This window comes from Salmo trutta, chromosome 4, assembly GCF_901001165.1.
Source record: "Salmo trutta chromosome 4, fSalTru1.1, whole genome shotgun sequence".
Taxonomy (NCBI): Eukaryota; Metazoa; Chordata; class Actinopteri; order Salmoniformes; family Salmonidae; genus Salmo; species Salmo trutta.
The window spans coordinates 71,803,843-71,826,321 of NC_042960.1; the positions used below are offsets into that span (position 1 = coordinate 71,803,843).

At 46.6% G+C, this 22,479-nt stretch overlaps 1 protein-coding gene across 1 annotated transcript in view; it reads right to left on the reverse strand.

Annotated features, from left to right (window-relative positions):
* The window catches only part of ccdc33 (coiled-coil domain containing 33), a 34,367-nt gene that overhangs the window by 5,229 nt on the left and 6,659 nt on the right, over positions 1–22,479 (reverse strand). Inside the window, exons 3-6 of the mRNA XM_029751971.1 lie at positions 22,219–22,258; positions 12,061–12,256; positions 5,159–5,247; positions 4,949–5,080 (exon numbers count right to left, since the gene is read on the reverse strand). Of these exons, the coding sequence (XP_029607831.1) occupies positions 4,949–5,080; positions 5,159–5,247; positions 12,061–12,256; positions 22,219–22,258 (457 nt within the window). The remainder of the gene's footprint in view (positions 1–4,948; positions 5,081–5,158; positions 5,248–12,060; positions 12,257–22,218; positions 22,259–22,479) is intronic.

The window sequence follows — 22,479 nt, forward strand, 5'->3', positions numbered from 1 at the left end:
GAGTAAACTCCCACTGCCATACGTTCTTCTTGCTAACGTGCAATCATTGGATAATAAAATTGATGACCTATGATTAAGATTATCCTACCAACGAGACATTAAAAACTGTAACATCTTATGTTTCACCGAGACGTGGCTGAACGAAGATACGGACAATATAGAGCTGGAGGGATTTTCCGTGCACCGGCAGAACAGAGACGCTACCTCAGGTAAGACGAGGGGTGGGGGTGTGCGTCTTTTTGTCAATAACAGCTGGTGCGCGATGTCTAATATTAAAGATGTTTCGCGGTATTGCTCGCTTGAGTACCTTATGATAAGTTGTAGACCACACTATCTACCAAGAGAGTTCTCAGATGAACCATCAAACAAGCAAAGCGTCAATACAGGATTAAGATTGAATCCTACTACACCGGCTCTGACGCTCGTCGGATGTGGCAGGGCTTGCAAACTATTACAGACTACAAAGGGAAACCCACCCGCGAGCCTCCTAGTGATGTGAGCCTACCAGACGAGCTAAATGCCTTTTATGCTCGCTTCGAGGCAAGCAACACTGAAGCATGCACGAGAGCACCAGCTGTTCTGGATGACTGTGTGATAACGCTATTTGGTAGCCGATGTGAACAAAACCTTAAAACAGGTCAACATTCAAAAAGCCGCTGGGCCAGACGGATTACCAGGACGTGTACTCAAAGCATCCGTGGACGAACTGGCAAGTGTCTTCACTGACATTTTCAACCTCTCCCTGACCGAGTCTGTAATACCTACATGTTTCAAGCAGACCACCATAGTCCCTGTGCCCAAGGAAGAGAAGGTAACCTGCCTAAATGATTACCGCCCCGTGGCACTCACGTCGGTAGCCATGAAGTGTTTTGAAAGGCTGGTCATGGCTCACATCAACAGCATCCTCCCGGACACCCTAGACCCACTCCAATTTGCATACCGCCCCAACAGATCCGCAGATGATGCAATCTCAATCGCACTCCACACTGCCCTTTCTCACATGGACAAAAAGAACACCTATGTGAGAATGTTGTTCATTGACTACAACTCAGCTTTCAACACCATAGTGCCCTCAAAGCTCATCACTAAGCTAAGGACCCTGGGACTAAACACCTCCCTCTGCAACTGGATCCTGAACTTCCTGATGGGCCGTCCACAGGTGGTAAGGGTAGGCAACAACACGTCTGCCACGCTGATCCTCAACACTGGGGCCCCTCAGGGGTGTGTACTTAGTCCCCTCCTGTACTCCCTGTTCACCCATGACTGCGTGGCCAAACACGACTCCAACACTATCATTAAGTTTGTTGACGACACAACAGTGGTAGACCTGATCACCGATAACGATGAGACAGCCTATAGGGAGGAGGTCAGAGAACTGGCAGTGTGGTGCCAGGCCAACAACCTCTCCCTCAATGTGAGCAAGACTAAGGAGCTGATCGTTGACTACAGGAAAAGGCGGGCCAAACAGGCCCCCATTAACATCGACGGGGCTGTAATGGAGCAGGTTGAGAGCTTCAAGTTCCTTGGTGTCCACATCACCAACGATCTATCATGGTCCAAGCACATCAAGACAATCGTGAATAGGGCACGACAAAACCTTTTCCCCCTCAGGAGACTGAAAAGATTTGGCATGGGTCCTCAGATCCTCAAAAGGTTCTACAGCTGCACCATCGAGAGTCTCCTGACCGGTTGCATCACCGCCTGGTATGGCAACTGCTCGGCATCTGACCATAAGGCTCTACAGAGGGTAGTGCGAACGGCCCAGTACATCACTGGGGCCAAGCTTCCTGCCATCCAGGACCTATATACCAGGCGGTGTCAGAGGAAAGCCCATAAAATTGTCATAGACTCCAGTCACCCAAGTTATAGACTGTTTTCTCTGCTACCTCACGGCAAGTGGTACCGGAGCGCCAAGTCTAGGACCAAGAGGCTTCTAAACAGCTTCTACCCCCAAGCTATAAGACTAATGAACACTTAATCAAATGGCCACTGTAGACAGGTGAATGCCTTTCCAAATCATGTCCAATCAATTGAATTTACCACAGGTGGACTCCAATCAAGTTGTAGAAACATCTCAAGGATGATCAATGGAAACAGGATGCACCTGAGCTCAATTTCTAGTCTCATATCAAAAGGTCTAAATACTTATGTAATTAAGGTATTTCAGTTTTTTAATTTTTAATACGTTTGCTCAAATTTCTAAAAACCAGTTTTTTCGTTTTTTCATTATGGGGTATTGTGTGTAGATTGACAAGATATTTTTTTAATGTAATACATTTTTGTATGGAAAATGTGGAAAAAGTCAAGGGGTCTGAATTACTTTCAGAATGAACTGTGTATATATATATATATATATATATATATATATATATATATATATATATATATATATATCCTTAAAATTAGGATTGAAACCCTAATTTATGGCCAAGTTTGATGGGTTGTTCCACCAGACCATTTTGGATGAAGTGTCTGTGAATGAGATTAGGTGTAATATGACTAATGACATCGACCCGACGAGTCACCCTTTAATGACATCACTTTAGAGCGTTTTCCTATCCTCCGACCCAACGCGTCACCCTTTAATGACATCACTGCAGAGCGTTTTCCAATCCTCCGACCCAACGCGTCACCCTTTAATGACATCACTGTAGATCGTTTTCCAATCCTCCGACCCAACCCTTTATAAATGGTTCGATCATATTTTTCTATGATATATTCATATTAGCTAGTGCATTCATCTCAAGGTAGCTAGGCGAGACAACCACATCTCACAGTCGTATCCCATCCACCTATCACATACATAATACAATGCAAAATACAATACAAACTGCGTATAAACGTCTGTGTGTCTCTTCACTGTCCCCGTCATGCCGTAAGGTGTCCTTATATCTGCTTTTTGAATCTGGTTTTATTGCTAGCTTGAGTTACTGTTACACCTGGGGTGATGGCAGAGAGTTCCATGTAGTCATGTTACCTGGGTTACCAGAGAGTTCCATGTAGTCATGTTACCTGGGTTACCAGAGAGTTCCATGTAGTCATGGCTCAATTTAATACTGTGTGTTTCTCAGCCTCTGTTCTGGACCTGGGAGCTGTGAAGAGACCACTGGTTGCATGTCTTGTCTTGTACCGATGAGTGTCTGGACTGTGAAGAGACCTCTGGTTGCATGTCTTGTCTTGTACCGATGAGTGTCTGGACTGTGAAGAGACCTCTGGTTGCATGTCTTGTCTTGTACCGATGAGTGTCTGGACTGTGAAGAGACCACTGGTTGAATGTTGTCTTATACCGATGAGTGTTTGAACTGTGAAAAGACCTCTGGTTCCATGTCTTGTCTTGTACCGATGAGTGTCTGAACTGTGAAGAGACCTCTGGTTGAATGTGTTGTCTTGTACCGATGAGTGTTTGAACTGTGAAAAGACCTCTGGTTGAATGTGTTGTCTTGTACCGATGAGTGTTTGATGAGTGTTTGAACTGTGAAAAGACCTCTGGTTCCATGTCTTGTCTTGTACCGATGAGTGTCTGAACTGTGTAGAACAACACATCAATACCAAGCACAAAGACCAAAGACCACGCAGTCACGCCAGTTAGCCTAGCAGGCGGCAGGTAGCCTAGCAGGCGGCAGGGCAGTTAGCCTAGCAGGCGGCAGGTAGCCTAGCAGGCGGCAGGGCAGTTAGCCTAGCAGGCGGCAGGGCAGTTAGCCTAGCAGGCGGCAGGGCAGTTAGCCTAGCAGGCGGCAGGTAGCCTAGCAGGCGGCAGTTAGCCTAGCCAGTTAGCCTAGCAGGCGGCAGGTAGCCTAGCAGGCGGCAGGTAGCCTAGCAGGAGGCAGGTAGCCTAGCAGGCGGCAGGGCAGTTAGCCTAGCAGGCGGCAGGTAGCCTAGCAGGCGGCAGGTAGCTTAGCAGGCGGCAGTTAGCCTAGCCAGTTAGCCTAGCAGGCGGCAGGTAGCCTGGCAGGCGGCAGGTAGCCTAGCAGGCGGCAGGTAGTCTAGCAGGCGGCAGGTAGCCTAGCAGGCGGCAGGTAGCCTAGCCAGTTAGCCTAGCAGGCGGCAGGTAGCCTGGCAGGCGGCAGGTAGCCTAGCAGGCGGCAGGTAGCCTAGCAGGCGGCAAGGCAGGTAGCCTAGCAGGCGGCAGGGCAGGTAGCCTAGCAGGCGGCAGGGAGCCTGGCAGGCGGCAGGGAGCCTGGCAGGCGGCAGGTAGCCTGGCAGGCGGCAGGTAGCCTAGCAGGCGGCAGGTAGCCTAGCCAGTTAGCCTAGCAGGCGGCGGGTAGCCTAGCCAGTTAGCCTAGCAGGCGGCGGGTAGCCTGGCAGGCGGCGGGTAGCCTGGCAGGCGGCGGGTAGCCTGGCAGGCGGCAGGTAGCCTAGCAGGCGGCAGGTAGCGGCAGGTAGTCTAGCAGGCGGCAGGCAGGTAGCTTAGTGGTTAGAGCGTTGGGCCAGTAACTGAAAGGTTGCTAGATCGAATCCCTGAGCTGACAAGGTAAAAATCTGTCGTTTTGCCCCTAAACAAGGCAGTTAACCCACTGTTCCTAGACCGTCATTGTAAATAAGAATTTGTTCTTAACTGACTTTCCTAGTTAAATAAAGGTTAAAAAAAATTGAGCAATGCCTTATCATGGACAGACCTCTCCCCATTTTAGTAACCATTAAGTCTATATGTTTAGCTTGCTATCTAGGGTGACGATCATAACGGTGGCCTTCAGGCCTGCAGTCTTGGAGACAGTCCTGTGGTGTCGCTGTAGGGTCAGGGGTCAGTGTTAGGTACCTTCTCCTGATGTTTAACGGTGGCCTCCAAGGCCTGCAGTCTTGGAGACAGTCCTGTGGTATCGCTGTAGGGTCAGGGGTCAGTGTTAGGTACCTTCTGCTGCTGTTTAACGGTGGCCTCCAGGCCTGCAGTCTTGGAGACAGTCCTGTGGTATCGCTGTAGGGTCAGGGGTCAGGGGTCAGTGTTAGGTACCTTCTCCTGCTGTTTAACGGTGGCCTCCAGGCCTGCAGTCTTGGAGACAGTCCTGTGGTATCGCTGTAGGACGGTCTGTTGCTGCTGGTGAGCTCTCTGTAGACGTAGCAATTCCTTTTCACTGTCATTCTTCTGGAAAGGGGGAGAGGATGTCAACATCAGAGCCATGATGGTTTCTTACAGCTGGACAAGTACAGAGTGTCTGCTCACCCTGATCAGATCATTCTGTAGCTGCTGTATCTTGTCTCTCTGAGCTGAAGCCTTGCTGCTCTCACTGGCCAGTTTAAACTTCAGAGAGGCTGGAGATACACACACAACACAATCTGTCAACACACACACACACAATACAATCTGTCAACACACACAACACAATCTGTCAACACACACACACACACACACACACACACACACACACACACACACACACACACACACACACACACACACACACACACACACAATACAATCTGTCAACACACACACACACACACACACACACACACACAACACAATCTGTCAACACACACGCAGCACAATCTGTCAACACACAAAACACAATCTGTCAACACACACACACACAACACAATCTGTCAACACACACAATACAATCTGTCAACACACACAACACAATCTGTCAACACACACACAATACAATCTGTCAACATACACACAATACAATCTGTCAACATACACACAATACAATCTGTCAACACACACAATACAATCTGTCAACATACACAATACAATCTGTCAACATACACACAATACAATCTGTCAACACACACAAACAACACAATCTGTCAATACACACAAACAATACAATCTGTCAACACACACAACACAATCTGTCAACACAAACTGTCTACACATACAACACAATCTGTCAACACATAAACTGTCTACACACACCAAAACACAACATCCAGAATTGTGGCATTTTAGAGTGGTAACATGTACATCTACAGGAAGAATATAACACTTTTATTTATATTTTCTGACAAGAGAGCATTTACATGTGGTCATTTTTACGTTTTCATAATTTCAGAGAATTCCAGTAAAATTCCATAGCAATATAGAGTGGGAAAGCAGCCACGCATTTGGACAATTAATAGACACTGCAGTAAATAAAACCGAATAAAAAAACATATACGCAGACCGGTGTGCCATAGCCAATCAGAGCTACGGTAGGCCTATATGCTAATAAGCCATTTGCCACACAGGCCTGCTATCATTGACTTTGAACTGGACTGTGTGTTTACAGGCAGTATTAACAGCTTTTGACGTTCTTGATCATAGTCTGCTGCTGGAAAAACGTATGTGTTATGGCTTTACACCCCCCTGCTATAATGGCTTTACACCCCCTGCTATAATGTGGATAAAGAGTTACTTGTCTAACAGAACACAGAGGGTGTTCTTTAATGGAATCCTCTCAAATATAATCCAGTTAGAATCAGGAATTCCCCAGGGTAGCTGTTTAGGCCCCTTACTTTTTAAAATTTTTACTAACGACATGCCGCTGACTTTGAGTAAAGCCAGAGTGTCTATGATGCGGATGACTCAACAATATACACGTCAGCTACTACAGCGACTGAATTGACTGCAACACTCAAAGAGCTGCAGTTAGTTTCAGAGTGGGTGGCAAGGAATAAGTTAGCCCTAAATATTTCTTTTTCTAAAACTAAAAGCATTGCATTTGGAACAAAACACACACTAAACCCTAAACCTCAACTAAATCTTGTAATAAATAATTTGGAAATTGAGCAATTTGTGGAGACTAAACTGCTTGGAGTAACACTAGATTGTAAACTGTCATGGTCAAAACATATTGATACAACAGTAGCTAAGATGGGGAGAAGTCCGTCTATAATAAAGCGCAGCTCTGCCTTCTTAACAACACAATCAACAAGGCAGGTCCTACAGGCCCTAGTTTCTGCCTTCTTAACAACACTATCAACAAGGCAGGTCCTACAGGCCCTAGTTTCTACCTTCTTAACAGCACTATCAACAAGGCAGGTCCTACAGGCTCTAGTTTCTACCTTCTTAACAACACTATCAACAAGGCAGGTCCTACAGGCCCTAGTTTCTACCATCCTAACAACACTATCAACAAGGCAGGTCCTACAGGCCCTAGTTTTGTCGCACCTGGACTACTGTTCAGCCGTGTGGTCAGGTGCCACAAAAAAGGACTTAGGAAAATTGCAATTGGCTCAAAACAGGGCTCAAAACAGAGAGCTAACATTAATAATATGAATGTCAATCTCTCCTGGTTCAAAGTGGAGGAGAGATTGACTTCACTACTTTTACTTATGAGAGGTATTGACATGTTGAATGCACCAAACTGTCAGTCTAAACTACTGGCACACATCTCGGACACCCATGCATACCCCACAAGACATTCCACAAGAGGTCTCTTGTATGCTCTCTCTAATTCTCTCTTTCTTTCTTTGTCTCTCTCGGGGGACCTGAGCCCTAGGACCTTGCCTCAGGACTACCTGGCATGATGACTCCTTGCTGTCCCCAGTCCACCTGGCCGTGCTGCTGCTCCAGTTTCAACTATTCTGCCTGCGGCTATGGAACCCTGACCTGTTCACCGGACGTGCTACCTGTCCCAGACCTGCTGTCCCAGACCTGCTGGAACCCTGACCTGTTCACCGGACGTGCTACCTGTCCCAGACCTGCTGTTTTCAACTCTCTAGAGACAGCAGGAGCGGTAGAGATACTCTCAAAGATCGGCTATGAAAAGCCAACTGACATTTACTCTTGAGGTGTTGACCTGTTGCACCCTCGACAACTACTGGGATTATTATTATTTGACCATGCTGGTCATTTATGAACATTTGAACATCTTGGCCATGTTCTGTTATAATCTCCACCCGGCACAGCCAGAAGAGGACTGGCCACCCCTCATAGCCTGGTTCCTCTCTAGGTTTCTTCCTAGGTTCTGGCCTTTCTAGGGAGTTTTTCCTAGCCACCCCCTCATAGCCTGGTTCCTCTCTAGGTTTCTTCCTAGGTTTTGGCCTTTCTAGGGAGTTTTTCCCAGCCACCGTGCTTCTACACCTGCATTGCTTGCTGTTTGGCGTTTTAGGCTGGGTTTCTGTACAGCACTTTGAGACATCAGCTGATGTAAGAAGGGCTATATAAATACATTTGATTTGATTTGATTCACAGTCCCCAAGTCCAGAACAGACTATGGGAGGCACACAGTATTACATAGAGCCATGACTACATGGAACTCTATTCCACATCAGGTAACTGATGCAGCAGGAGAATCAGATTTAAAAAACAGATAAAAATACAGATTCATGGAACAGCAGGGACTGTGAAGCAACACACACACACACACACACACACACACACACACACACACACACACACACACACACACACACACACACACACACACACACACACACACATATATATATACACACACACACACACACACACACACACAGACACAGACACAGACACAGACACAGACACACACACACACACACACACACACACACACACACACACACACACACACACACACACACACACACACACACACATACACACACACACACACACGCACAGTACATACACATGGATTTAGTACTGTAGATATGTGGTAGTGGTGGAGTAGGGGTCTGAGGGTACACAGTATGTTGTGAAATCTGTGAATGTATTGTAATGTTTTAAAACTGTATAAGCTGCCTTAATTTTGCGGGTCCCCAGAAAGAGTATCTGCTGTTTTGGCAGGAACTAATGGGGATCCATAATAAACCCCAGGAAGAGTAGCTGCTGCCTTGGCAGGAACTAACAGGGATCCATTATAAACCCCAGGATGAGTAGCTGCTGCCTTGGCAGGAACTAATGGGGATCCATAATAAAACCCCAGGAAGAGTAGCTGCTGCCTTGGCAGGAACTAATGGGGATCCATAATAAACCCCAGGAAGAGTAGCTGCTGCCTTGGCAGGAACTAACAGGGATCCATTATAAACCCCAGGATGAGTAGCTGCTGCCTTGGCAGGATCTAACGGGGATCCATAATAAACCCCAGGAAGAGTAGCTGCTGCCTTGGCAGGAACTAATGGGGATCCATAATAAACCCCAGGAAGAGTAGCTGCTGCCTTGGCAGGAACTAACAGGGATCCATTATAAACCCCAGGATGAGTAGCTGCTGCCTTGGCAGGAACTAATGGGGATCCATAATAAACCCCAGGAAGAGTAGCTGCTGCCTTGGCAGGAACTAATGGGGATCCATAATAAACCCCAAAATAAAAATAGCGTGACTTTCGATCATAAGAACACCAAAAGACAGAAAATACACCTGAATGGATTTCTGTAAATATGTAACCACGGGAACTTCACAGTCCTATTGATCAAACAACCATGAAAAGGTAGGCTCCCTCTCCCTATATGCACATCAACAACCACAAGATCAACAACTAATGCTAGCCAGAGGTATATGAGCTAAAATCTAATGCAGGAACATTAGATAAACCCTCTCAAACTTTTTCAGCTTTTTGGCCGTCAAAATTGAATAAAATCTAAGTTTTTTGTCGCATACGCCGAATACAACAGGTGTAGACCTTACAGTGAAATGCTGATTACAACAGGTGTAGTAGACCTCACAGTGAAATGCTGAATACAACAGGTGTAGTAGACCTCACAGTGAAATGCTGAATACAACAGGTGTAGTAGACCTCACAGTGAAATGCTGAATACAACAGGTGTAGTAGACCTCACTTTGAAATGCTGAATACAACAGGTGTAGTAGACCTTACAGTGAAATGCTGAATACAACAGGTGTAGTAGACCTCACATTGAAATGCTGAATACAACAGGTGTAGACCTCACAGTGAAATGCTGAATACAACAGGTGTAGTAGACCTCACAGTGAAATGCTGAATACAACAGGTGTAGTAGACCTTACAGTGAAATGCTGAATACAACAGGTGTAGTAGACCTTACAGTAAAATGCTGAATACAACAGGTGTAGTAGACCTCACAGTGAAATGCTGAATACAACAGGTGTAGTAGACCTTACAGTGAAATGCTGAATACAACAGGTGTAGTAGACCTTACAGTGAAATGCTGAATACAACAGGTGTAGTAGACCTCACAGTGAAATGCTGAATACAACAGGTGTAGTAGACCTTACAGTGAAATGCTGAATACAACAGGTGTAGTAGATCTCACAGTGAACTAATAAATGATGGGGAATTGTATCCTGCTCGTCATTCTGCGGCTATAGATATTACGATTGAAGCTGCTTGTTTCATATCTGCAATAGCAGTTAAAAACGCTGTCAGTTCCACTTTAACATTCAAAAGGATTCCCTGTCAGAGGAGAACAACAGGACTTCTCCAAAGCTGCTGTTTGATCTAAAGCAGCACTATCCATTTCAAAAGGCTTCCTTATAGCCGGGACAGATTTCAACTCAAATGTCAAGACTGAGAAGCACATTTACAAAAAAATACTGAATAAATCCTTATTTATCTAAGCTCACTGATTGAACAAGTGGCTGACTGCTACACAAACTACTTCCCTATGTATGGGCACAAATGTAGTGCACTATATAGGGAATAGGGTGCCATAGGGCTCTGGTCTAATGTAGTGCACTATATAGGGAATAGGGTGCCATAGGGCTCTGGTCTAATGTAGTGCACTATATAGGGGATAGAGTGCCATTTGGGACATAGCCTTATTAGGAAGGGAATAGAACTGGTGTTCGTGCTTTGATGGTTTCAGACGGTCTTTTGAAGCATCCCACAGTGAAGCGTGTGTGTGTGTGTGTGTGTGTGTGTGTGTGTGTGTGTGTGTGTGTGTGTGTGTGTGTGTGTGTGTGTGTGTGTGTGTGTGTGTGTAAGGCCTTCCAGTCAGTCGTCCTTTAGTGAGGGTTACAGACTGTCCTTCAGATGATAAGCACAGCGGCTGGCCTTCCCTTATCAAGACCCAGGCCTAGACGTGCGTGTGTGTGTGTGAGTGTGTGTGTGTGTGTGTGTGTGTGAGTGTGTGCGTGAGTGTGTGTGTGTGTGTGTGTGTGTGTGTGTGTGTGTGTATGTGTGTGTATGTGTGTGTGTGAGTGTGTGTGAGTGTGCGTGTGTGTGTGTGAGTGTGTGTGTGAGTGTGTGAGTGTGTGTGTGTGTGCGAGTGCGAGTGAGTGTGTATGTGTGTGTGTGAGTGTGTGTGAGTGTGTGTGTGTATGCGGGTGTGTGTGTGAGTGTGTGTGTGTGTGCGAGTGCGAGTGCGAGTGAGTGTGTATGTGTGTGTGTGAGTGTGTGTGAGTGTGTGTGTGTATGCGTGTGTGTGTGTGTGTGTGTGTGTGTGAGTGTGTGTGTGAGTGTTTGAGTGTGTGTGAGTGCACGCCCATGGCCTCAGTGAGCTTATCAGAGCCCTGACAGGGTAATGAGGATTTAGCAATAACAGACAGACCCACAGAGGATCAGTTAACCTCACAACTTCAAGACAAATTCAACTTTACAACTTCTCAAGAAATAAACCTGTCTGTTGCCATAACAACCAGAAGTTATTGAGACTGTTAGCTGGAAAGGAAACTTTCTTGGCACTCACATAAATAATTCAATGGGGCCATTTCCTCTACATTGGGACCAGTTTGTCACGTCCTGACCATAGTAAGTTGTTGTTTTCTATGGTAGAGTAGGTCAGGGCGTGACAGGGGGGTTTTCTAATTTAGTTTTTCTATGTTGTCAGGTTCTAGTTTTGTATTTCTATGTTGGGTTTTGTTTGGGATGATCTCCAATTAGAGGCAGCTGGTCATCGTTGTCTCTAATTGGAGATCATACTTAAGTAGGTGTTTTTTTTCCCACCTGGGTTTTGTGGGAGATTGTTTTTGAGTTAGTGTATGTTGCACGGCTGCGTCACGGTTTGTTTTTTTTCTTTTTTTTTCTTTAGTTTATGTGTATGTATTGCATAGTTTCACATTTCAATAAAATATGTGGAACGATAATCACGCTGCGTTTTGGTCCACTTCAACCGTGACAGAGTTGCTGGACTGAACAATGTGGAAAGACTAAATCCAAGTGCAGAGGGAAGTAGGGGTCGGCATGATAGTGTGATGCTCGTGTGTGTTTTACATGGTATTATTATGTAAAAGGGTGTACCTATCCGGTCAGCGATCTCTGCCTTGGTCATGACGTCTACATCAACGTCGTCCAGTAGGTGACGCCCTAGGCCCTGGTGCAGAGTGAGGTCACTGCGGAGTTGGCTGTTGTCCGTCCCCAAGGTTACCACCTGTGTCCTCAGGGCTATGATGTCCTCCGCCATCTTACTCATCGCCGTCCTGTACGTCTCCACTTCCTAGGGGACAGAGAAAGGTAGGACAGACAGACCGGTAGTAACAGAGAGGTGTGGGGATAGAAAAACAGGAAGGGGGGACAGATGTGTAGTAGCAGGGATAACACCAACTCATCATAACTTTAAGATACTGTGATGTCAGCAAGGGTCTTCGCCATATTCTGGTCCTCCATATATAGTGAACAATATATATATAAATACAACGTGTAAAGTGTTGTTCTCATGTTTCTTGAGCTGAAATAAAACAGCATGATCATTACACAGGTGCACCTTGTGCTGGGGGACAATAAAAGGCCACTCTACAATGTGCAGTTTTTGTCACAACAACACAATGGCCACAGATGTCTCAAGTTTTGAGGGAGCAGTGCAATTGGCATGCTGACTGCAGGAATGTCCACCAGAGCTGTTGCCAGATAATTTCATGTTAATTTCTCTACAATAAGTCGCTTCCGACGTTGTTTTAGAGGATTTGGCAGTACGTCCAACCGACCTCACAACCGCAGGCCATATGTACAGTATGGCGTCGTGTGGGCGAGCGGTTTGCCGATGTCAATGTTGTGAATAGTGTCCCATGGTGGCGGTGGGGTTATGGTATGGACAGGCATAAGCTACGGACAAAGAACACAATTGCATTTAATGGTAATTTGAATGCACAGAGATACTGTTACAAGGTCCTGAGGCCCCGTTGTCCTGCCATTCATCTGACGCCATCCCCTCATGTTTCAGCATAATAATGCACGGCCACATGTCGCGAGGATCTGTACACAATTCCTGGAAGCTGAACATTTCCCAGTTCTCAACAAAGACATGTCACCCGTTGAGCATGTTTGGGATGCTCTGGATCGCCAATATCCAGCTACTTCGCACAGCCTGTGAAAACGAGTTGGGGACAACATTCCGGAGGCCACAATCAACAGCCTGATCAACTCTATGTGAAGGAGATGTGTCGCGCTGCATGAGGAAAATGGTGGAGACAACAGATACTGACTGGTTTTCTGATCCACACCCCTACCTTTTTTTTTAAAGGTATCTGTGACCAACAGATGAATATCTGTATTCCCAGTCATGTGAAATCCATAGATTAGGGCCTAATGAATTTATTTCAATTTTACTGATTTCCTTATATGAACTGTAACTCAGTAAAATCTTAGAAATTGTTACATGTCGCGTATATTTTTCACCAGTGTGTATATATATATATATATATACTGTATTCTCGGCTCATTCTAATATTTCTACTACTGTACATTTTCAAAAAAATCGAGTCTACTTTAAATGCCCGGATGTCATACTAATTTTGGCTTTGACGACAGCTGAAAATCAGCTGTTAATTAGACATGGTGATGCGCTACCTAAATCAAATGGCTAGTGAGAAACAACGCAATCCAGCGTGACGCAGTCTCACTGTAGTATTATGTGAATTTTCTCAATTCTAGTATATTTTAAATGCTAGGGTGGTTTTAGTCATCTCAGCTTTTCATCTAGTAGAATTCGATTCACACTTTCCCACAATGCATTGGAAGAGGTGGGCTGTGAGTGATAGGCCCTAGTGCTCTTCAAGTAGCCAAACAACAAAACTAGGCTACTTAATTGGGAAGATGGCGAATAGCGAAAACTTCTTCGGTTGTGTTTCCATTTACGTCATTTAGCAGACGCTCTTATCCAGAGCGACTTACAAATTGGTGCATTCACCTTATGATATCCAGTGGAACAACCACTTTACAATAGTACATCTATATCTTTTTTTTTTGGGGGGGGGGGGGGGTTAGAAGGATTACTTTATCCTATCCCAGGTATTCCTTAAAGAGGTGGGGTTTCAGGTGTCTCCGGAAGGTGGTGATTGACTCCGCTGTCCTGGCGTCGTGAGGGAGCTTGTTCCTCCATTGGGGTGCCAGAGCAGCGAACAGTTTTAACTGGGCTGAGCGGGAACTGTGTTCAAATGTAGGCCAAGTAGTTTTTTTTTCTCCTTAAAATGATTACGAGTATTGCATCGTAGGCTACATCAGACAGATGCTACATGATAACAGAAGTACTTTGTAATTGTTTTACCCTAAGTGGATTTCTATTTTCTCATTGAAAAGTGTTTGTTGTTCTATTGGCCTTCATCAGAGCTTTTAAACTAAATACTAAACCATCATACTTTATTATTTGCATACCTGTTTGACATTTTACTGCATTGTTAGGAGCTAGTTAGCTTAGCTAGTTAGCTTAGCTAGTTACATTGTTAGGCGCTAGTTACATTGTTAGGAGCTAGTTACATTGTTAGGAGCTAGTTAGCTTAGCTAGTTAGCTTAGCTAGTTACATTGTTAGGCGCTAGTTACATTGTTAGGAGCTAGTTACATTGTTAGGAGCTAGTTAGCTTAGCTAGTTAGCTTAGCTAGTTACATTGTTAGGCGCTAGTTACATTGTTAGGCGCTAGTTACATTGTTAGGAGCTAGTTACATTGTTAGGAGCTAGTTACATTGTTAGGAGCTAGTTACATTGTTAGGAGCTAGTTACATTGTTAGGAGCTAGTTACATTGTTAGGAGCTAGTTACATTGTTAGGAGCTAGTTACATTGTTAGGAGCTAGTTAGCTTAGCAAGTTGCATTGTTAGGAGCTAGTTACATTGTTAGGAGCTAGTTACATTGTTAGGAGCTAGTTACATTGTTAGGAGCTAGTTACATTGTTAGGAGCTAGTTAGCTTAGCTAGTTACATTGTTAGGAGCTAGTTAGCTTAGCAAGTTGCATTGTTAGGAGCTAGTTAGCTTAGCAAGTTGCATTGTTAGGAGCTAGTTACATTGTTAGGAGCTAGTTACATTGTTAGGAGCTAGTTAGCTTAGCGAGTTACATTGTTAGGAGCGAGTTACATTGTTAGGAGCGAGTTGCATTGTTAGCTAGTTACATTGTTAGCTTGTTACATTGTTAGCTAGTTGCATTGTTAGCTAGTTGCATTGTTAGCTAGTTGCATTGTTAGCTAGTTGCATTGTTAGCTAGTTACATTGTTAGCTAGTTACATTGTTAGCTAGTTACATTGTTAGCTAGTTGCATTGTTAGCTAGTTGCATTTTTAGCTAGTTACATTGTTAGCTAGTTACATTGTTAGCTAGTTACATTGTTAGCTAGTTACATTGTTAGGAGCTAGTTACATTGTTAGGAGCTAGTTACATTGTTAGGAGCCAGTTAGCTTCGTTAATTACATAAGCATCTCACTGCACCCGCTATATTTGCTAAATTGTGTACGACCAATATATTTTCATTTGGATCCAAACGTAATCCCCACTTGTCATCTATAGTTTGGAAAGGGGGTCAACTCTTACAAGAGCAGAAAGTATATTTTTGGATTCAACAAGTCACTGTTGGTATTGTATTGCTAGGGCAATTTAATATAAGTGCTATCTTTTACCTAGCAGCCTAGTTAAGTTGTTGCTGTTTGAACTGTCTGATTTCTCAGAACTTGTGACTGTCGTTGAGGACTTGAATTAGTTTCAGGCCTATTTGTGTAACAGTTTTGCTAATTTGTGGGCGTGTTGCATTGTTGGGAGTGTTTTCTTCACCTCTGCCAGGCAATCCGATATCAGTGCTGGGAGGTGTGTTCTTCACCTCTGATAGGCGTTTAGTGCTCGTTCTTCAGCTGCCCTAGTTTTTTCAGTGGCAGCTGTATTGTCAAGAAGCGGTGTTGTCGCCAAAACAAAGACGGTTCTGCCGAGTTGTTAGAGGAAGGCTCTCACTTGAGTATCTTAGTTATTTACAGATTATCTCATTTTGGCAACTATGTGTGTGTGTTTTCTATACCTGTTCGCTCCTCTCTCTGTAGGTTATACAGACGCTCTCCCCCCCTTGGCTGCAACCCTTCTAATTTGGTGTACCCTACGCGCACAACCCATGTGGAATACATAGTATTCTCGGCAGCATTTGGAACTGCCGATCTGCGTCAATAAGGTTCATCTCAGTTCATCTCAGCCTATGCTGTCCTTCAGTCCTTAGACTTTTTGGCACTGACGGAGACATGTATTACCTCAGAGAACACTGCTACTCCAGCTGCTTTGTCTTCATCTGATTATGTGTTCTACATTTTTGACATTTTTAGTCATTTTAGTAGACGCTCTTATCCAGAGCGACTTACAGTAGTGAATGCCTCGCTATTGCAGGCTCATGCTCTACGACATCTGTAGAGAACAGGAAGTGGCGCAGGTCCTAATGCTCTACGACATCTGTAGAGAACAGGAAGTGGCGCAGGTCCTAATGCTCAACGACATCTGTAGAGAACAGGAAGTGGCGCAGGTCCTAATGCTCAACGACATCTGTAGAGAACAGGAAGTGGCGCAGGTCCTAATGCTCTATGACATCTGTAGAGAACAGGAAGTGGAGCAGGTCCTAATGCTCTACGACATCTGTAGAGAACAGGAAGCGGCGCAGGTCCTAATACTCTACGACATCTGTAGAGAACAGGAAGCGGCGCAGGTTCTAATGCTCTACGACATCTGTAGAGAACAGGAAGTGGAGCAGGTCCTAATGCTCTACGACATCTGTAGAGAACAGGAAGTGGCTCAGGTCCTAATGCTCTACGACATCTGTAGAGAACAGGAAGCGGCGCAGGTCCTAATGCTCTACGACATCTGTAGAGAACAGGAAGTGGAGCAGGTCCTAATACAGGCACCAAAACAAATAACACATCTTCTCTTTTCCCTCTGGCACTAACCTTCCTGGTAAATACTTTGTTGAGGGAAAATGTACTTGATACGATTGTGACATGTTGTTTTCTCACCTAGATGTCTTAAAATGAACGCACTAATTGTAAATCGCTATGGATTAGAGCGTCTGCTAAATGACTAACATGTACAAATGTGATGCATGGGTTTCCTGCATCATGGTTATTAAGTGTAATCCAATTCACCGCCACTAGATGTCTCTAGAGTTCCAGTATCTGCTTTCAGAGTGCAGCAGATCTAATGCATTGCTATGGGCCTGGCAGGACAACAAGTATGTCATCGTTTCTGGTCTCACTGCACCAATCAAGATGAGCCAACCATCCCAGCTACTGCAGAACCACGTGTTTTTACCAATTAGTCACAAGGCTCAATGTCTGCATAATTAATACTCCTAATTTCTCCAGGTTTCCTTTAATCTCTTTAGGTGTGAGATTTGGTTGTTAGAAGGTTGTTCAGAGGACATGACAGTGGACTGGCTGGCTGGCAGGCTGGCTGGCTGGCTGGTTGGTTGGCTGGCTGGCTGGTTGGTTGGCAGGCTGGCTGGCTGGTTGACAGGCTGGCAGGCTGGCAGGCTGGCTGGCTGGTTGGCCGGTTGGTTGGCTGGCTGGCTGGCTGGTTGGCCGGCTGGCTGGCTGGTTGGCTGGTTGGCTGGCTGGCTGGTTGGTTGACTGGCTGGCTGGCAGGCTGGTTGACTGGCTGGCTGGCTGGCCGGCTGGTTGACTGGCTGGCTGGCTGGCTGGCCGGTTGACCGGCTGGCCGGCCGGCTGGCCGACTGGTTGACTGGCTGGCTGGCTGGCTGGCCGGCAGGTTGACTGGTTGACTGGCTGGCTGGCCGGCTGGCCGGCTGGTTGGCTGGCTGGCTGACTGGCTGGCCGGCTGGTTGGCTGCGGTACATTGTAACATAATCCTCCCTGTTGTACCGCCACCCCTTAGTCCCAGCGTGAACATAAGACCCCGTCCTGCTTGATATCCAGGGAACCTGTCTTTTTTTACCATGGGGGAAACAGCAGCGAGACAGAGACGGCTCCCACGGCAGAGCAGACGCACACTGTAATTATCCGTGTACACCTCCGTTCACATGGCAAGCAGTCACACTGACAGACAGCTGTCATTCAGTCGCGTTAAATTCATTTGGTCGTTTAGTCCGAGCGCGTTGAAAATCAGGATAGGAACATGAAGATTCTCTTGAATATCAGCTTATTTTCCATCAGGAATAAAATACAGAGATTCACAGATTTTCTTCACCATTTCTAATGTGATTTATATTGTTCTGTGTTTGCAGCATTAAATCCACCTGCAGACTGTTGACTGTTGACTGATCCATGCAGCATTAAATCCACCTGTTTACTGTTGACTGATCCATGCAGCATTAAATCCACCTGTTTACTGTTGACTGATCCATGCAGCATTAAATCCACCTGCTGACTGTTGACTGATCCATGCAGCATTAAATCCATCAGCAGACTGTTGACTGATCCATGCAGCATTAAATCCACCTGTTGACTGTTGACTGATCCATGCAGCATTACATCCACCTGTTGACTGTTGACTGATCCATGCAGCATTAAATCCACCTGTTTGCTGTTGACTGATCCATGCAGCATTAAATCCACCTGCAGACTGTTGACTGATCCATGCAGCATTAAATCCACCTGTTGACTGTTGACTGATCCATGCAGCGGAGGCAAAACAACTAACCCTGGGCCATTGTTGTTGGCCTCTCCTCACTGTGGTGTGTCTGTTATTGTTGTAGCAGTGTCCAGCAGTCTGGGTCAGGGCGTGTCCTGCAGTCTGGGTCAGGGCGTGTCCAGCAGTCTGTGTCAGGGCGTGTCCAGCAGTCTGGGTCAGGGCGTGTCCAGCAGTCTGGGTCAGGGGGCGTGTCCATCAGTCTGGGTCAGGGGGTGTGTCCATCAGTCTGGGTCAGGGGGTGTGTCCAGCAGTCTGGGTCAGGGGGTGTGTCCAGCAGTCTGGGTCAGGGGGTGTGTCCAGCAGTCTGGGTCAGGGGGCGTGTCCAGCAGTCTGGGTCAGGGCGTGTCCAGCAGTCTGGGTCAGGGCGTGTCCATCAGTCTGGGTCAGGGCGTGTCCATCAGTCTGGGTCAGGGCGTGTCCAGCAGTCTGGGTCAGGGCGTGTCCAGCAGTCTGGGTCAGGGCGTGTCCAGCAGTCTGGGTCAGGGCGTGTCCAGCAGTCTGGGTCAGGGCGTGTCCATCAGTCTGGGTCAGGGCGTGTCCAGCAGTCTGGGTCAGGGCGTGTCCAGCAGTCTGGGTCAGGGCGTGTCCAGCAGTCTGGGTCAGGGGGTGTGTCCAGCAGTCTGGGTCAGGGCGTGTCCATCAGTCTGGGTCAGGGCGTGTCCAGCAGTCTGGGTCAGGGGGTGTGTCCAGCAGTCTGGGTCAGGGCGTGTCCATCAGTCTGGGTCAGGGCGTGTGTCCAGCAGTCTGGGTCAGGGCGTGTCCAGCAGTCTGGGTCAGGGCGTGTCCAGCAGTCTGGGTCAGGGCGTGTCCAGCAGTCTGGGTCAGGGCGTGTCCAGCAGTCTGGGTCAGGGCGTGTCCAGCAGTCTGGGTCAGGGCGTGTCCAGCAGTCTGGGTCAGGGCGTGTCCTAGCTGGTTGTACAGGTGTTTTGTTCCTCCTCTCTGCAGCGTGCTCCGGTCCATCAGTCAGGGTCAGGGGGTGTGTCCAGCAGTCTGGGTCAGGGTGTGTATAAAGAGCTGAATAGAGGCTGGGAGGAAGAGGGGGTATTCAGATTCCAATCTAGGGCGTTGTGGTTATAGGCGGGGTTTGGGAGGAGGAGGAGGAGGAGGAGGAGGAGGAAGGAGTATGGGGAGAGGAGGAGGAGGAGGAAGGAGTATGGGGAGAGGAGGAGGAGGAGGAAGGTGTATGGGGAGAGGACGAGGGAGGGGTATGGGGAGAGGAGGAGGATTATGGAGTGAGGAGGAGGAAGGTGTATGGGGAGAGAAGAGGAGGAAGGAGGAGTATGGGGAGAGGAGGAGGGAGGACGAGGGAGGGGTATGGGGAGAGGAGGAGGAGGAGTATGGGGAGAGGAGGAGGAGGAGGAAGGAGTTTGGGAGGAGGAGGAGGAGGAGAAGGAAGGAGTATGGGGAGAGGAGGAGGAGGAGGAAGGAGTATGGGGAGAGGAGGAGGAGGAGGAGAAGGAAGGAGTATGTGGAGAGGAGGAGGAGGAGGAAGGAGTATGGGGAGAGGAGGAGGAGGAGGAGGAGGAGGAAGGAGGGGTTGTGTGGTAGTAGCCCCTTGGGACCTGGGGATGAAATTGAGCGTCTAATTGAAAGGGCACAAGGTGACAATCATATGACTGCAGATGAGACAGGGGACGGGCGGCGGCTCAGCAGGGGGTTGGGGGGTACGTAGATGGGAGACGGGGAAATGACGAGAGAGTGAGGGAGGGCTGTGATGGGGGGGAGCAAGGGGATATAGTGGGAGGGAGGAGTGTGTGTGAGGGGGGTCCTGTGATGAGAAGTGTGTGTGTGAGGGGGGTCTCTCCCTCCCTCTCTCTCCCTCCTCTCCTTCTGCTTTGAAGACACAACAGGATGGAGGCCTCACTGCAACACCCCTCTCTGTCGCTCCAGGACAATCACATCACAAACAGATGGCAGTCAGCTCGCTCCCTGGGAGGCTATATGATGAAAGTGTGTGTGTGTGTGTGTGTGTGTGTGTGTGTGTGTTTATGTGCTGGTATGAATGTAAGGATAAAGGTATTACAAAAGGCAACATATTCTTTACAACTAAAGTTTTAAAGTATAGTAACGTGCCGATCAGGCCCCGTTAAATCCAGGCTAAATGGGGCTAAATCCAGGCTAAATGGGGCTAAATCCAGGCTAAATGGGGCTAAATCCAGGCTAAATGGGGCTAAATCCAGGCTAAATGGGGCTAAATCCAGGCTAAATGGGTCTAAATCCAGGCTAAATGGGGCTAAATCCAGGCTAAAGGGGTCTAAATCCAGGCTAAAGGGGTCTAAATCCAGGCTAAAGGGGTCTAAATCCAGGCTAAATGGGTCTAAATCCAGGCTAAATGGGTCTAAATCCAGGCTAAATGGGTCTAAATCCAGGCTAAATGGCGCTAAATCCAGGCTAAATGGGGCTAAATCCAGGCTAAATGGGTCTAAAACCACCACGATTGATCAATACCCTCGTTACTAAGACATATGACAGAGTATAGAATGAGGCCAACGACACGATTGATCAATATCCCCGTTACTAAAACATTGATCAATATCCTCGTTACTAAGTCATTGATCAATATCCCCGTTACTAAGACGTGACTAGAGTATAGAACGAGGCCAACGACATGAGATTTGATGGCATCTAGAACTCTTCCACTAGTTTCATCAACATGCTCTCTCTAGTAGCTCAGACACACAGATAAATGGTCTTCCTCTGTGGCTCAGTTGGTAGAGCATGGTGTGTGCAACACCAGGGTTGTGGGTTCGATTCCCACGGGGGAGCCAGTACAAAAACAAAAAAAATGTATGTATTCACTACTGTAAGTCGCTCTGGATAAGAGTGTCTGCTAAATGACTAAAATGTAAAATGTTAAACTATTCTATCAACAGCCATGGTGATCTCAGACTGTCTGAATCCCACAGCCTCCAGCCTCCCCATGGGCTCCCTCGACAAGCCTCACCGTGGATCGCCTTGTTGACCTTTCAGTCCTTCGTCGTTCCCTGAATAATGAACCAGCAACACAGACACAGAAGTCTCTAGGCAGCCCCCCCGGGGGGGGGGAATTTACCATCTGTAACCAGCCTCCCAGTTCTATGCCAGAGGCCTGCGACGAGGGCCGTCTCTCAGACACAGAGGATTTCAGAGGAGGGTCGGGCAACCAGCCCAATACCACGTCTCTCACTCCTCATATGAAGACCGTGGTCGACGTCACCGGTCTTCTAGCTATCACTGATCCATTTTTTTTCATTATCCATTGGTTTTGTCTTGTTTCTTTTCACACCTGGTTCCAATCCCATCCATTACCTGTTGTGTATTTAACTCTGTCTCCCCTCATTGTCTTCGTCCCGAGATTGTTTGGTGTTATTATGTTCGTGTTGTTTATTTAGGTGTGCGTCGGGTATGTTGATTTATTTTTTATTTTTAATGTATTCTATTTTTTGGAGTTTGTTTGAAAGTTTGTTTATTAAACAAACTCCGCTTATTTGAAGTTTATTTCTCCTGCGCCTGACTTCCCTGCCACCCACCTACACACACGACATTGACAACCAGTCTAGTGATTTTTGAGGAGTGGTTTGTGAAGGGTATAGATGCTTTACTCACTTTGTTTTGAATGTCGTCCTCAAAGTCAGGGAGAGGAGCTCTGATGATACAGGAAGGAAAAAAAAAAAAAACATTAGGCGATCATCAAAAATACAATACTAAGCTAGAAATTAGTGTTTGGTGACCGTTGTATCGTTACATATCAATATTAAAGACCGTTTTTGACAGATTGTTACAGGGGTATCACATTTTTTAGTCATTTAGCAGATGCTCTTATCCAGAGCGACTTACAGTAGTGAATGCATACATTTCATACATTTT